Source organism: Coregonus lavaretus (assembly GCF_964263955.1).
Source record: "Coregonus lavaretus genome assembly, chromosome: 9".
Lineage (NCBI taxonomy): Eukaryota > Metazoa > Chordata > Actinopteri > Salmoniformes > Salmonidae > Coregonus > Coregonus lavaretus.
In genome coordinates, this window is record NC_139996.1 from 4,929,922 (window position 1) to 4,946,405 (window position 16,484).

At 41.7% G+C, this 16,484-nt stretch overlaps 2 protein-coding genes across 7 annotated transcripts in view; one reads left to right on the forward strand and one right to left on the reverse strand.

Annotated features, from left to right (window-relative positions):
• Positions 1-4,872: 4,872 nt before the first annotated feature.
• Positions 4,873-14,759, reverse strand: LOC311135008 (COP9 signalosome complex subunit 2-like). Of its 6 annotated transcripts, none has more exons than XM_084168817.1 (13): positions 14,613-14,759; positions 14,110-14,223; positions 13,815-13,892; positions 11,490-11,615; positions 11,213-11,302; positions 10,308-10,430; positions 8,207-8,381; positions 6,881-7,059; positions 6,629-6,681; positions 6,410-6,507; positions 6,156-6,238; positions 5,991-6,049; positions 4,873-5,881 (listed from the first exon to the last, which is right to left on the reverse strand). In XM_084168817.1, exons 1-13 carry the CDS (start codon positions 14,664-14,666, stop codon positions 5,737-5,739), a joined length of 1,377 nt encoding a protein of 458 aa, XP_084024943.1. In that variant the 5' UTR covers positions 14,667-14,759; the 3' UTR covers positions 4,873-5,736. The 6 variants fall into 6 exon arrangements, with proteins under 6 accessions (XP_084024943.1, XP_084024944.1, XP_084024941.1 ...); XM_084168818.1 differs by having other exon boundaries at positions 10,353-10,430; positions 14,598-14,759; XM_084168815.1 differs by having other exon boundaries at positions 14,598-14,759.
• Positions 14,760-14,831: 72 nt separating this feature from the next.
• The window catches only part of LOC311135162 (N-acetylgalactosamine kinase-like), a 10,798-nt gene continuing 9,145 nt past the window's right edge, over positions 14,832-16,484 (forward strand). Inside the window, exons 1-4 of the mRNA XM_084169069.1 lie at positions 14,832-15,169; positions 15,345-15,433; positions 15,605-15,728; positions 15,951-16,041. Coding sequence (XP_084025195.1) covers positions 15,120-15,169; positions 15,345-15,433; positions 15,605-15,728; positions 15,951-16,041 — 354 coding nt within the window. The 5' untranslated portion in view covers positions 14,832-15,119. The remainder of the gene's footprint in view (positions 15,170-15,344; positions 15,434-15,604; positions 15,729-15,950; positions 16,042-16,484) is intronic.

The window sequence follows — 16,484 nt, forward strand, 5'->3', positions numbered from 1 at the left end:
GTTTGCAAGTGTTGTACACTGCTCAAAAAAATAAAGGGAACACTTAAACAACACAATGTAACTCCAAGTCAATCACACTTCTGTGAAATCAAACTGTCCACTTGGGAAGCAACACTGATTGACAATACATTTCACATGCTGTTGTGCAAATGGAATAGACAACAGGTGGAAATTATAGGCAATTAGCAAGACACCCCCAATAAAGAAGTGGTTCTGCAGGTGGTGACCACAGACCACTTCTCAGTTCCTATGCTTCCTGGCTGATGTTTTGGTCACTTTTGAATGCTGGCGGTGCTTTCACTCTAGTGGTAGCATGAGACGGAGTCTACAACCCATAGAAGTGGCTCAGGTAGTGCAGCTCATCCAGGATGGCACATCAATGCGAGCTGTGGCAAGAAGGTTTGCTGTGTCTGTCAGCGTAGTGTCCAGAGCATGGAGGCGCTACCAGGAGACAGGCCAGTACATCAGGAGACGTGGAGGAGGCCGTAGGAGTGCAACAACCCAGCAGTAGGACCGCTACCTCTGCCTTTGTGCAAGGAGGAGCAGGAGGAGCACTGCCAGAGCCCTGCAAAATGACCTCCAGCAGGCCACAAATGTGCATGTGTCTGCTCAAACGGTCAGAAACAGACTCCATGAGGGTGGTATGAGGGTCCGACGTCCACAGGTGGGGGTTGTGCTTACAGCCCAACACCGTGCAGGACATTTGGCATTTGCCAGAGAACACCAAGATTGGCAAATTCGCCACTGGCGCCCTGTGCTCTTCACAGATGAAAGCAGGTTCACACTGAGCACATGTGACAGACGTGACAGAGTCTGGAGACGCCGTGGAGAACGTTCTGCTGCCTGCAACATCCTCCAGCATGACCGGTTTGGCGGTGGATCAGTCATGGTGTGGGGTGGCATTTCTCCATGTGCTCGCCAGAGGTAGCCTGACTGCCATTAGGTACCGAGATGAGATCCTCAGACCCCTTGTGAGACCATATGCTGGTGCGGTTGGCCCTGGGTTCCTCCTAATGCAAGACAATGCTAGACCTCATGTGGCTGGAGTGTGTCAGCAGTTCCTGCAAGAGGAAGGCATTGATGCTATGGACTGGCCCGCCCGTTCCCCAGACCTGAATCCAATTGAGCACATCTGGGACATCATGTCTCGCTCCATCCACCACAGATTGTCCAGGAGTTGGCGGATGCTTTAGTCCAGGTCTGGGAGGAGATCCCTCAGGAGACCATCCGCCACCTCATCAGGAGCATGCCCAGGCGTTGTAGGGAGGTCATACAGGCACGTGGAGGCCACACACACTACTGAGCCTCATTTTGACTTGTTTTAAGGACATTACATCAAAGTTGGATCAGCCTGTAGTGTGGTTTTCCACTTTATTTTTGAGGGTGACTCCAAATCCAGACCTCCATGGGTTGATAAATTTGATTTCCATTGATAATTTTTGTGTGATTTTGTTGTCAGCACCATTCAACTATGTAAAGAAAAAAGTATTTAATAAGATTATTTCATTCATTCAGATCTAGGATGTGTTGTTTAAGTGTTCCCTTTATTTTTTTGAGCAGTTTATTTATTCACACATCACGGTATGCGCTTGCAAGTGTTGCATTTATTCTCAAAAGAAGTTACATGTTACAGTATCAGCACCTGTAGCTCAGTTGGTAGAGCATGGCGTTTGCAACGCCAGGGTTGTGGGTTCGATTCCCACGGGGGGGCCAGTATGAAAAATAAAAATAACTAACTGTAAGTCGCTCTGGATAAGAGCGTCTGCTAAATGACTAAAATGTAAATGTGAAAATGTTGACCTGCTCAGTATGAGAGCCTGATGACCTGCTCAGTATCAGAACATGTTGACCTGCTCAGTATGAGAGCCTGATGACCTGCTCAGTATCAGAACATGTTGACCTGCTCAGTATCAGAACATGATGACCTGCTCAGTATCAGAACATGTTGACCTGCTCAGTATCAGAACATGATGACCTGGTCAGTATCAGAACATGATGACCTGCTCAGTATCAGAACATGATGACCTGGTCAGTATCAGAACATGATGACCTGCTCAGTATCAGAACATGATGACCTGCTCAGTATCAGAACATGATGACCTGGTCAGTATCAGAACATGATGACCTGCTCAGTATCAGAACATGTTGACCTGCACAGTATCAGAACATGATGACCTGCTCAGTATCAGAACATGTTGACCTGCTCAGTATCAGAACATGATGACCTGGTCAGTATCAGAACATGTTGACCTGCTCAGTATCAGAACATGTTGACCTGCACAGTATCAGAACATGTTGACCTGCTCAGTATCAGAACATGATGACCTGGTCAGTATCAGAACATGATGACCTGCTCAGTATCAGAACATGATGACCTGCTCAGTATCAGAACATGTTGACCTGCTCAGTATCAGAACTTGATGACCTGCTCAGTATCAGAACTTGATGACCTGCTCAGTATCAGAACATGATGACCTGGTCAGTATCAGAACATGTTGACCTGCTCAGTATCAGAACATGTTGACCTGCTCAGTATCAGAACATGATGACCTGCTCAGTATCAGAACATGTTGACCTGCTCAGTATCAGAACATGATGACCTGCTCAGTATCAGAACATGATGACCTGCTCAGTATCAGAACATGATGACCTGGTCAGTATCAGAACATGATGACCTGGTCAGTATCAGAACATGTTGACCTGGTCAGTATCAGAACATGTTGACCTGCTCAGTATCAGAACATGATGACCTGGTCAGTATCAGAACATGATGACCTGCTCAGTATCAGAACATGATGACCTGCTCAGTATCAGAACATGTTGACCTGCTCAGTATCAGAACATGTTGACCTGCTCTCATGAGAACTTGGAAATGATGAAGACAGGTCTATTCATCAACCAGCAGTACCCCTTCATTGGTGCCAGTCCAGATGGACTTGTCAGTTGCAAATTGCTGTGGAATGGGCTGTGTGGAAATCAAATGTCCTTTCTGCCAGAGGAAGGATGCTTTCAAACCAGGGGACGAGCATGGAGGAGTGAAATATTTAGTCATGGGGCAAGGCAAAGCAGAGATGGCAATTGCACACAAAATACATTTAATTTAATGTAGCCTATTATAAAAGTATAGTATGTTTCTGCATGAGACTTCCAATTACCCTCTCAACGTGTATTCTTGAATTTGCGATTTTAAGTTTCTTCTCCAACTCAACCTCAACTAGTTGCTTCTTTCCTCATCTAAAGGCAGGTATCAACCAATGTTTTTGTGGGCATTGCATATACTCACTTCTTAATCCCCACTATGCCTATCAAAGTAGTGTAGTGGATGTAGCCTATACTCTTATCAATGAATCAGGCTGATGGAACAGATCAGAATGTTTACCTTAAAATGTTGATTAACTATTATTTCTTCCCATTTTAAACTCAGCAGTGTGCACATGGCGGTAGGCCTAAACGCGCAAATGTTCCAAAATGCGATTTGCGGGAAAACACCATTCTAAAATGCGCATTGCACATATGAGCAGTTTAATGGACAGAGATGGAAATATCCTTTAGAAATGTAGAACGAGGGGAGATCAAAAGATGCAACAACTATCATGGGTTGCTAATATGACTAGGATAATGCCTTTGGCTGCTAGACAATGAAAGAACGTTGATTTGAAAACCAATAGAACAAGAGCGCTCATATGAGGTCTTTATAAAATAATTGCCTCCACGTTTCTATGATGGGATTTTGGCTATAGGCTACTTTGAAGCAAGGTAAGACATGCCTCGTAATATGAAGTAAAACATCCAGGTTTCAAAACAATTAAGGGACAGGAAAAATATAGCAACGCTAATGATAGGACCTAACCGTCTTCTGGTAGATGGAAAGGCTTTCCCCCAAAAAAACTTCTCAATTAGATGTTAACTAGCAACAAAGTAACCTATGCCTACCTGGCAGAATGATATCATGATTATTTGCATCAATCCAGCGGCCATTTGTTTTACAGACTCCATCTCATATGCGCTACAGAAACACCTCTAACCAAACAACAGTGCTAGGTCATGACCAGTTGAATTAAAGGGTAACTACACTAAAAAAAATCTAAATTTCTTAAGATTTTCCCAGATCTCAAAATTGATCTCCTGATGTGGTTTAAGCATGGTTGTGGATTTAGAACATCCAATGTTTGTTGTTACTATAAAAAAAATTAAAGTGACTCGAGAACAAAAACCTGAAAAATCAGAAACCTGGGAATTTCTGACACAGTTGACAGCCTCATTAATCTGTTTCAATAGTATGACTACTAATAGCCTACTGGCACAGTACAGCTTGGGTTGGCCTGACTGTAAAATACCAATATGGGATCATTTTAGGTAATTCAGTGGACAAAACATTAAGAACACCTTCCTAATATTGAGTTACAAGGTGTCGAAATCGTTCCACAGGGATGCTGGTCCATGTTGACTCCAAACCGGTGCGCCTGGCACCTACTACCATACCCCGTTCAAAGGCACTTCAATATTTTGTCTTGCCCATTCACCCTCTGAATGGCACACATACACAATCCATGTCTCAATGCTTAAAAATCCTTATTTAACCTGTCTCCTCTCCTTCATCTACACTGATTGAAGTGGATTTAACAAGTGTCATCAATAAGGGATCATATCTTTCACCTGGTCAGTCTATGTCATTGAAAGAGCAGGTGTCCTTAAACTAGTGTATGTCACTGTTTGTCAAATCATATTTTTCCTTTGCCGGGCAGACGGGTTTGGGATATTTTTCGCAAAACTAGGGTATACCCACTTCATTACTGTATGAAACTTACAGATCAGTCACCGGATGGCTCCACACGATTTGTACAAAATAAAATTTAAAAAAAATTAAAAAACTGAAGCAACAGTTAACTTTTATTTCAGTAACAAAACAAAAGCTAAAATGTGTCTAACAGTGTCACAACAATGTACCATATGAAATCTGGTGCTCCATTTATGAAAGACTGTACAGGGAGCACTGGACATTTTGCAGAAACGGTCATGCTGATTTTGACATGAAACGGTCATGCTGATTTTGACATGAAACGGTCATGCTGATTTTGACATGAAACGGTCATGCTGATTTTGACATGAAACGGTCATGCTGATTTTGACATGAAACGGTCATGCTGATTTTGACATGAAACGGTCATGCCGATTTTGACTGCTCAACATTGTTAATGCTTCAATACATTTGGGTATTCACATATCCCTAGAAGGGGGCAATACTGTGGTAGAGCAAACATGTTTCACTATAGGAAATGTACATAAGTGGGATTTTACAGTCTTCTCTCTGTACAATGAATGGCCAGTTTAGTGTTTTAATGGTAATGAAGTCTACTGGTTTTGGGACACTATGGACTGGTTTCCTGGACACAGATTAAGCCTAGTCCGACTCCAGAAAAAAAAACCACTCATTGAGCATATTCTTAGTCCAGGACTATTGATCTGTGCCCGGTAAACTGGCCCTAGGCCGAGATACACAAGCTGGGCAACTGGCACCTCTGACTTCTACCTTAAATGATCAGTCACATGACAAGAAGTGACTGTACGTTTGATATTGGAAGCTGTGGGAGATCATCAATCTGTTATTGCCATCTTGAGAATGTAGTCTACTGCTACTGTAAATGAGATGAATTGGGTTAACTCGCTCCTCATGTTGAAATTACCCCCCACGCCCGCAACATCGAATTAGTAACTTTTCGGGTTACACTACTCCGATTAGGCCAGTTTGCTGACGATGGCCTGGTTGAGAGTGTTCAGCTGATTAGTCCATTTATCTAAAGCCATGTATTGGGCTCCGTTCCTCTTCTGGTGATCCAACTCCAACAGTTGGTTGACTTGGTCGATACGGCCGTTGATCGTGCTGACAGGTATCAGAAGAAAAAGTTAAATAGAAGGTCAATTATGGTAAATGCGTAAAACTGTGGTGCATTTAAAGCTCTACAATAATCATGTACCAAGATGCAATTTACCCGTCTAGAATGCACTGAACTAGAAGGCTTTCCACGTCGCAGACGTCGATGTTCAATTCCTGAAGGAGACAAAAAAATGTATATTATAAAACTTCAAATTTAGATACAATATATACTTTTTCACAAAAACAATATGCTACAGATAGATCTTTGTAGTGATCTTACCTTTGAAATAAAAGGTATGTGTATTCTCGTGTAAGGCTTGATTAATTTGATGAGCACTTGTGTTCTTATGTTTCGTAATAACTCTGAAAAGATAAAAATCAAGAAAATCTATGATTAAATATAAGGAACTTTCAGTAACTCTTTACCTGCCTCCAGGTATAAGGATTTATAACTTGTTAAAAGCATGTTACTACTTACTAATGAAGTAACATTAACCAAATACATCAAGCTGAGAGTGACATCTTAAACCACACCTTCTATATGTTCCCTTATGAATGGATCATCCATTATGTTACTGTGATTGGTCTTCAGGATCTTCTCAAACTCTGTGATGTCGTTGTTCTGGTAGGAACTAGGGCGGGGAATGTAACATTGGTTTGCGTTCAATAATCAAACTGTGTGTAGACAAATGGCCAAAGCAAAACTCTTCCCAGAAAGGTTAGATTGTAATAGCCAATGAGATGCAGTCTTACCTGACCAAGTTTGTCATTGCAAGGATGTCTGGATCATTTTTATAGGGTTTGGCCTAGGAGGAACAAATATCAGCATTAGTAACGACACTAACATTATGACAGATGCACCAATACACCATGTTCACTAAAATAGGAATCAGTAAAGACCCATCTCCATTGAAAAAGTTTTATTCCAGGACTAGTTTAAAAAACTGGGTCTGGGAAGCCATCCCATAGAGATGAATCTCTCATCACTAAAGAGTCCCTCCATACCTCCTGGGAGTCGAAGGGGTTGATTCCAGACTTCATCAGCATGTTGGCCAGCACCAGGTACTTCAGACAGGTGGTGCGTCGAGGACTTCCTGATTCATCGTAGTTCTTAAACGCCTCGAAGAAGTCCGTGTGAGCCTTCTCAAACTCCCCTTCTCGCAAATGCATTTTCCCTCCACACTCTGGAGAAGACAACAGACCAGACAACGTGGTCCTGACAAAGGATCCTCTCTACACGCCTCCTACTTAAAACCCATTGAAGGACTAGGTCAGAGAGGAGAGACCTTGGATCTTCTCCTCCAATGCGTTTTGAGAAAGAGGCGAGGAGAGACTGTACGTTTGAGAGTAAGAAAAATACCCTTGAGAAAGAGCCCATGAATGTGTCTGGGTTGTAAAGTTAAGCAGTTAAGACGTAGGTAGAGATGCGGTTGTAAAGTGAAACAGTTAAGGCGTAGGTAGAGATGTGGTTGTAAAGTTAAGCAGTTAAGGCGTAGGTAGAGATGTGGTTGTAAAGTTAAACAGTTAAGGCGTAGGTAGAGATGTGGTTGTAAAGTTAAGCAGTTAAGGCGTAGGTAGAGATGTGGTTGTAAAGTTAAACAGTTAAGGCGTAGGTAGAGATGTGGTTGTAAAGTTAAGCAGTTAAGGCGTAGGTAGGGATGTGGTTGTAAAGTGAAACAGTTAAGGCGTAGGTAGAGATACGGTTGTAAAGTGAAACAGTTAAGGCGTAGGTAGAGATGTGGTTGTAAAGTTAAGCAGTTAAGGCGTAGGTAGAGATACGGTTGTAAGGTGAAACAGTTAAGGCGTAGGTAGAGATGTGGTTGTAAAGTTAAGCAGTTAAGACGTAGGTAGAGATGTGGTTGTAAAGTGAAACAGTTAAGGCGTAGATAGAGATGTGGTTGTAAAGTGAAACAGTTAAGGCGTAGGTAGAGATGGGGTTGTAAAGTGAAGCAGTTAAGGCGTAGGTAGAGATGCGGTTGTAAAGTTAAGCAGTTAAGGCGTAGGTAGAGATGTGGTTGTAAAGTTAAGCAGTTAAGGCGTAGGTAGAGATGCGGTTGTAAAGTGAAACAGTTAAGGCGTAGGTAGAGATGTGGTTGTAAAGTGAAGCAGTTAAGGCGTAGGTAGAGATGTGGTTGTAAAGTTAAGCAGTTAAGGCGTAGGTAGAGATGCGGTTGTAAAGTTAAGCAGTTAAGGCGTAGGTAGAGATGTGGTTGTAAAGTGAAACAGTTAAGGCGTAGGTAGAGATGTGGTTGTAAAGTGAAACAGTTAAGGCGTAGGTAGAGATGTGGTTGTAAAGTGAAGCAGTTAAGGCGTAGGTAGAGATGTGTCTACCTCTGATGACTCCCATGATGAGTGGGTGAGGGATGGCGGACTTGATGTGTAGAGACTGTTCGTATAGTGTCTTCAGCTTCTTGTTGTTCTTCTGGGCCGTGTACATCTGGATCTCCAGAGCATAGATCTCTAAGAGCTGGGTGCCTTTCTTCAGGTCATCCTCACCGTCATCCGTCTGTATAGTACACCAAGACAAAGCATGGGACCAATACTAATCATCCGTCTATACACCAAGACACAACATGGGACCAATACTAATCATCCGTCTATACACCAAGACAGAACATGGGACCAATACTAATCATCCGTCTATACACCAAGACAGAACATGGGACCAATACTAATCATCCGTCTATACACCAAAACAGAACATGGAACCAATACTAATCATCCGTCTATACACCAAGACAAAGCATGGGACCAATACTAATCATCCGTCTATACACCAAAACAGAACATGGGACCAATACTAATCATCCGTCTATACACCAAAACAGAACATGGAACCAATACTAATCATCCGTCTATACACCAAGACAAAGCATGGGACCAATACTAATCATCCGTCTATACACCAAGACAAAGCATGGGACCCATACTAATCATCCGTCTATACACCAAGACAGAACATGGAACCAATACTAATCATCCGTCTATACACCAAGACAAAGCATGGGACCAATACTAATCATCAGTCTATACACCAAGACAGAACATGGGACCAATACTAATCATCCGTCTATACACCAAAACAGAACATGGAACCAATACTAATCATCCGTCTATACACCAAAACAGAACATGGAACCAATACTAATCATCCGTCTATACACCAAGACAAAGCATGGGACCAATACTAATCATCCGTCTATACACCAAGACAAAGCATGGGACCAATACTAATCATCCGTCTATACACCAAGACAAAACATGGAACCAATACTAATCATCCGTCTATACACCAAGACAAAGCATGGGACCAATACTAATCATCCGTCTATACACCAAGACAGAACATGGAACCAATACTAATCATCCGTCTATACACCAAAACAGAACATGGAACCAATACTAATCATCCGTCTATACACCAAGACAAAGCATGGGACCAATACTAATCATCCGTCTATACACCAAGACAGAACATGGAACCAATACTAATCATCCGTCTATACACCAAAACAGAACATGGGACCAATACTAATCATCCGTCTATACACCAAGACAGAACATGGGACCAATACTAATCATCCGTCTATACACCAAAACAGAACATGGGACCAATACTAATCATCCGTCTATACACCAAGACAGAACATGGGACCAATACTAATCATCCGTCTATACACCAAAACAGAACATGGAACAAATACTAATCATCCGTCTATACACCAAAACAGAACATGGGACCAATACTAATCATCCGTCTATACACCAAGACAGAACATGGGACCAATACTAATCATCCGTCTATACACCAAGACAGAACATGGGACCAATACTAATCATCCGTCTATACACCAAGACAGAACATGGGACCAATACTAATCATCCGTCTATACACCAAGACAGAACATGGGACCAATACTAATCATCCGTCTATACACCAAAACAGAACATGGGACCAATACTAATCATCCGTCTATACACCAAGACAGAACATGGGACCAATACTAATCATCCGTCTATACACCAAAACAGAACATGGGACCAATACTAATCATCCGTCTATACACCAAGACAGAACATGGGACCAATACTAATCATCCGTCTATACACCAAGACAGAACATGGAACAAATACTTGAGAGATACATCCACACAGACACTTGAGGATGAACAGGGCATTCTAGATTTCCACAATGATTCCACAATCATACTAGCCCAGCCCCAGATCTGTTTGTGTTCTCTTGTCTCCTGTGGTCACGGCAACAGCCATAGGAGTTGTCCAAACAGTCCAAACAGATCTCGGACCAGGCTACAAATCATACAATATGATTCCAATGATCTATTGTCACTAAGAACACACAAGTACGTTTTTTTTTTTTCATTATGACGTTATAATGCTGAATTAGATTTGGTGGTAAAACCTCTGTAAAGACCTCTGTGAAAACCTCTGATTGCATTGATGAGGAGTGTTTCTTCACCTGACAGGACTGGTGCAGCTGCCTCAGGATCTTCTGAAGCTTACCGTACTCTTCTCTCTCCAGGTACAACTTCCCAAGCTAAAGCACAGGACAGGGAGGAGGCGTGAGGAATGAAACTAAATGACACAAGGATCAACCTTAGTGTCTCCGTAAAACGTCTATGCCACACACACTACCGGTCAAAAGTTTGGGGGTCTCTTAGAAATGTCCTTGTTTTCCAAAGAAAAGCAACACAAAAAAAATTCATTAAAATAACATAAAATTGATCAGAAATACAGTGTAGACATTGTTAATGTTGTAAATGGCTATTGTAGCTGGAAACGGCTGATTTGTAATGGAATATCTACATAGGCGTACAGAGAGGCCCATTATCAGCAACCATCAGTCCTGTGTTCCAATGGCACGTTGTGTTTGCTAATCCAAGTTTATCATTTTAGAAGACTAATTGATCATTAGAAAACCCTTTTGCAATTATGTTAGCTGTTGTGCTGATTAAAGAAGCTATAAAACTGGCCTTATTGAGACTAGTTGAGTATCTGGAGCATCAGCAATTGTGGGTTCGATTACAGGATCAAAATGGAAACAAAACTTTCTTCTGAAACTCGTCAGTCTATTCTTGTTTCTGAGAAATGAAGGCTATTCCATGCGAGAAATTGCCAAGAAACTGAAGATCTCGTACAACGCTGTGTACTACTCCCTTCACAGAACAGCGCAAACTGGCTCTAACCAGAAGGACATTTCTAAGTGACCCCAACCTTTTGAACGGTAGTGTACATTATTGGATTGCATTAAAAAAAAGATGATATTGTGGATGGAATCAATGACATTATATGAAACGTTTTTTTTTTTATGAAGCATACCTTAGTGTTGGTTTTAAACCAAAGCCTGTCATTTTTGGCATCCTTTAATGCATCCAACGTTGTTTCATAAAACTCTTGCAACAAGTCCATCTGAAAATGAATGAAGAAGTCAAGTAGGCCTTCTGTACCATTTAGCATGCCTATACGTCCAGCAGTAGCTTTAATCAGGGAAAAGCAGCCCTCAGAGTTTAGACACTTTTCCAAAATTCAATACAGCTCAGATCGGTGCACAGAATCAAAGCATAATTGTTTGGTTCTTAAATGTTACAAACATTACCTGCTTTGACGTTGAGATATAGTCAAGGATGGAATTGATGGATTTCTCAGAGTAGTTTCTTGTAACTGCACTCCGGATGTATGTTAACAGCTGCTTGTACCTGTTCATCATTTCAGGGAAATTTGTCTGGAGGGAAAAATACAACAACAAAAAAGTAATTCAAATACTAATTTAGGTGGTACAGGATGGTAGCAGCTCTTTACAAAACATGAACAAATTTGATCAAATATTTAGCACAAATGAAGAATATATTTTCTAAATATTCAATATATACAGTACCAGTCAAAAGTTTGGACACACCTACTCATTCAATGGTTTTTCTTTATTTTTTACTATTTTCTACATTGTAGAATAATAGTGAAGACATCAAAACTATGAAATAACACATTTGGAATCATGTAGTAACCAAAAAAGTGTTAAACAAATCAAAATATATTTTATATTTGAGATTCTTCAAAGTAGCAACCCTTTGCCTTGATGACAGCTTTGCACACTCTTGGCATTCTCTCAACCAGCTTCATGAGGAATGCTTTTCCGACAGTCTTGAAGGAGTTCCCACATATGCTGAGCACTTGTTGGCTGCTTTTCCTTCATTTTGTGGTCCAACTCATCCCAAACCATCTCAATTGGGTTGAGTTCGGGTGATTGTGGAGGCCAGGTCATCTGATGCAGCACTCATTCGTCAAACAGCCCTTACACAGCCTGGAGGTGTGTTTTGGGTCATTGTCCTGTTGAAAAACAAATGATAGTCCCACTAAGTGCAAACCAGATGGGAGGGCGTATCGCTGCAGAATGCTGTAGCCATGCGGGTTAAGTGTGCCTTGAATTCTAAATAAATCACTGACAGTGTCACCAGCAAAGCACCCCTACACCATCACACCTCCTCCTCCATGCTTCACGGTGGGAACCACACATGCAGAGATCATCCGTTCACCTACGCTGCATCTCACAAAGACACGGTGGTTGGAAAAAAAATCTCACATTTGGACTCATCAGACCAAAGGACAGATTTCCACCGGTCTAATGTCCATTGCTCATGTTTCTTGGCCCAAGCAAGTCTCTTCTTCTTATTGATGTCCTTTAGTAGTGGTTTCTTTGCAGCAATTCGACCATGAAACACAAGACTTCCAGACGAGCTAAACCACTTCTATGCTCGCTTCGAGGCAAGCAACACTGAAGCATGCATGAGAGCACCAGCTGTTCCGGATGACTATGTGATCACGCTCTCCGTAGCCGATGTGAGTAAGACTTTTAAGCAGGTCAACATTCACAAGGCCGCAGGGCCAGACGGATTAACAGGACGTGTACTCCGAGCATGTGCTGACCAACTGGCAAGTGTCTTCACTGACATTTTCAACATGTCCCTGACTGAGTCTGTAATACCAACATGTTTCAAGCAGACCACCATAGTCCCCGTGCCCAAGGACTCTAAGATAACCTGCCTAAATGACTACCGACCCGTAGCACTGACATCTGTAGCCATGAAGTGCTTTGAAAGGCTGGCCAGAAGACTCCTGAACAGCTAATCATGGCTACCCGGACTATTTGCACTGCCCCCCCACCCCATCCTTTTACGCTTCTGCTACTCTGTTAATTATTTATGCATAGTCACTTTAACTCTGCCCACATGTACATATTACTTCAACTACCTCAACTAGCCGGTGCCCCCGCACATTGACTCTGCACCGGTACCCCCCTGTATATATAGCCTCCCTACTGTTATTTTATTTTACTTCTGCTCTTTTTTTCTCAACACTTTTTTTGTTGTTGTTTTATTTTAAAAATAAATGCACTGTTGGTTAAGGGCTGTAAGTAAGCATTTCACTGTAATGTCTGCACCTGTTGTATTCGGCGCATGTGGCCAATAAAATTTGATTTGATTTGAAGGCCTGATTCACGCAGTCTCCTCTGAACAGTTGATGTTGAGATGTGTCTGTTACGTGAAATCTGTGAAGCATTTATTTGGGCTGCAATCTGAGGTGCAGTTAAGTCTAATGAATTTATCCTCTGCAGCAGAGGTAACTCTGGGTCTTCCATTCCTGTGGCGGTCCTCATGAGAGCCAGTTTCATCATAGCGCTTGATAGTTTTTGTGACTGCACTTGAAGAAACTTTCAAAGTTCTTGACATTTTCTGGGTTGACTGACATTCATGTCTTAAAGTAATGATGGACTGTCATTTCTCTTTGCTTATTTGAGTTGTTCTTGCCATAATATGGACTTGGTATTTTACCAAATAGGGCTATATTCTGTAAAAATAGTTTTTAAAAAATAAAAATAAAATGGAATGAGTCCAAACTTTTGACTGGTAACATGTCTGCTGCTTACCAGTTTGAAGTTAATCTTAATCATCTGTTTCAAGGCTTTGAACCCCCATTCTCCTTTCTCACCCTCCAGCTCCAAGACCTGGGGTCAGAAAGATGCATTTAATAAAGGGACAGGCAATAGCGCGTGTGTGTGTGTCACATGTGGCTGGTGGCACCTTAATTGGGGAGGACGGACTCATAGTAATGGCCGGAATGGTATAATTACAAACACATGGTGTGATACCACTCCATTCCAGCCATTATTATGAGCCGTCCTCCCCTAACCAGCCTCCTGTGGTGTTTGTGTGTGAACTAACCTTCTGAAAGCTACTGAGAGCTGCTTTGGGGTCATCCTCCTTTAGGGCCTTTGAATTGTAGTACTGATTCTCCAAATCAACATTGGGCTCAGAGTTGCTGTCCTCTGAGTATTCCTGAAATCACACAATTAATCATCACTGCAGTTTACAAGATCAACACCCACTTTTGACATTCAGCTAGCTAGCTCATGATATGTGTTGTTTTGGTGATTTGTGAAGCAAACAGCTGGATCATTTAACGGTGCAAAAGGTTTAGCAACAATTAGTTGCAACTTGCAATAGTAAGTGAACAAATCCTTAGAGACCTAGCTGGCTAACTAACTAACGTTAACAGTTAGCTGTCAATGATAGGAGAACCATCAACAGCTAGTTCAGCTGCTAGCTGGCTAGCTACTAAGTGGAGTGCAACATGGAATGTTTACGCTGATTAGCTAGCTAGCTAAATACGTTGTATATGGTAATCAGCTACAATATCCATATATATTTACTTCTGAGGAGTTTACCAGATCATAATCCTCTTCATCATCGCACATGAAGTCATCTTCTATATCAGACATATTTACTACGAAGCTAGCTAGCTAGATCGATAGCGACCTTGCTAGTGGCAGCAGACAGTCGCAGCAAAGATACTAGCTTCTACGTCATCCGCCACCAATGCGTTGCTGCGCAGCGTGAACATGAGCGTGAATCGTGATTCCTTTGAACTGGCCCTTTGCTACTCTTCCGTATTGTTACGGTTCGTTACAATGCACCGTGTTTACAGCTGGTCTAGAAACAGTTTCTTTGTTTAACTGAAAGCGTTTGAGGTAGCGGTTTTGGCGGGAAGAGCTGGTCGTAGATCAGCTTTTCAATAATATCCGGGGACCCGCGTGTGAGTCAGCTGATAGTATTAGGTGTGTTTCAATATCTTTCCTCAGTACAGTACTCTGTATTGATCTAGTTGCAATTAGATTAGGTGATTTAACAATAGTCTAAAAACAACCGGTAAGAACTGGTATTTGGTTTGAAAAATGGCAGCACACCCGCCAAAGACAAAGATTCTGATAAGTGCAAATAAAAGGTGAGTTATCTTGATAATTTCCTAAATACTACTGGTAATTACAGTTGCTAAAACTATCAATGCAAGTATTATACATTTATAGTAGGTTACAGTAAAGTAAGACCGTTTTTCACTCCTCAACTCACTCCTTGAATTGTGCATTCATTTGCATTTTCCCGATTTGCTTTATTCCTAGGTTGCAAAACCTGAAAGAGGCCTTCGAGAAAAAGTATGGAGAAGCTCCTCTCTTTTATGCACGAGCTCCTGGAAGAGTCAATCTAATAGGTATGTAAACTAAGTTCAGATGTATATAGCTATGCTATTATAACGCAGAAATCCATAAATACAGTATAAAGACAAGTGATTTACAGGAAAAAAAATTATAAATGTGATCCTAGCTAGCTATAAACCGTAACTGTATCTCAAACATTGTCTTTCTTCATTCATTACTGTTAGGAGAACACATTGACTACTGTGGGTATGCTGTGCTCCCAATGGCTATTGAGCAGAGCATTCTTGCTGCTGTCACTGTCAATGATTCCAAGAAAATACACCTGGCCAACACAGAACCTAAATACAAGTAAGATCTGCCAGTGAATCTCCACTCAAGCCTTCCTCCTACTTTTTATGCCTGTGCAATTCCCCTATAATCTGCGTATGTAAGCATCTTCCTGAATCTGTCTTGATTTGCCGCCCATCTAGACAAATTGACGACTGTATTGCATTACCTATCAAATTGTATTTACCTAGAGACGGCTCTCTCAAAATCATAAAATGTTTTTTTTTTTTTTTTTTTTTACAGGGACTTCACAGTCTCTTCAGAAGACATTGAGATTGACAAGGACAATCCTCAGTGGTATTATTACTTTCTCTGTGGGGTGAAAGGGATTCAGGTGAGTCGTTGTAGACTCTGGTTATTACTTTCTCTGTGGGGTGAAAGGGATTCAGGTGAGTCGTTGTAGACTCTGGTTATTACTTTCTCTGTGGGGTGAAAGGGATTCAGGTGAGTCGTTGTAGACTCTGGTTATTACTTTCTCTGTGGGGTGAAAGGGATTCAGGTGAGTCGTTGTAGACTCTGGTTATTACTTTCTCTGTGGGGTGAAAGGGATTCAGGTGAGTCGTTGTAGACTCTGGTTATTACTTTCTCTGTGGGGTGAAAGGGATTCAGGTGAGTCGTTGTAGACTCTGGTTATTACTTTCTCTGTGGGGTGAAAGGGATTCAGGTGAGTCGTTGTAGACTCTGGTTATTACTTTCTCTGTGGGGTGAAAGGGATTCAGGTGAGTCGTTGTAGACTCTGGTTATTACTTTCTCTGTGGGGTGAAAGGGATTCAGGTG

What these genes read in the sequence shown, in the direction of transcription:
- LOC311135008 (XM_084168814.1), bottom strand. Translation starts at nt 14,666, where the DNA reads ATGTCTGATATAGAAGATGACTTCATGTGCGATGATGAAGAGGATTAT. An exon ending in GCAATGACAAACTTGGTCAG is followed by an intron (nt 6,508 to 6,628) that starts GTAAGACTGCAT and finishes TCCCCGCCCTAG; the next exon opens with TTCCTACCAGAACAACGACA. An exon ending in ACATACCTTTTATTTCAAAG is followed by an intron (nt 6,050 to 6,155) that starts GTAAGATCACTA and finishes TGTCTCCTTCAG; the next exon opens with GAATTGAACATCGACGTCTG.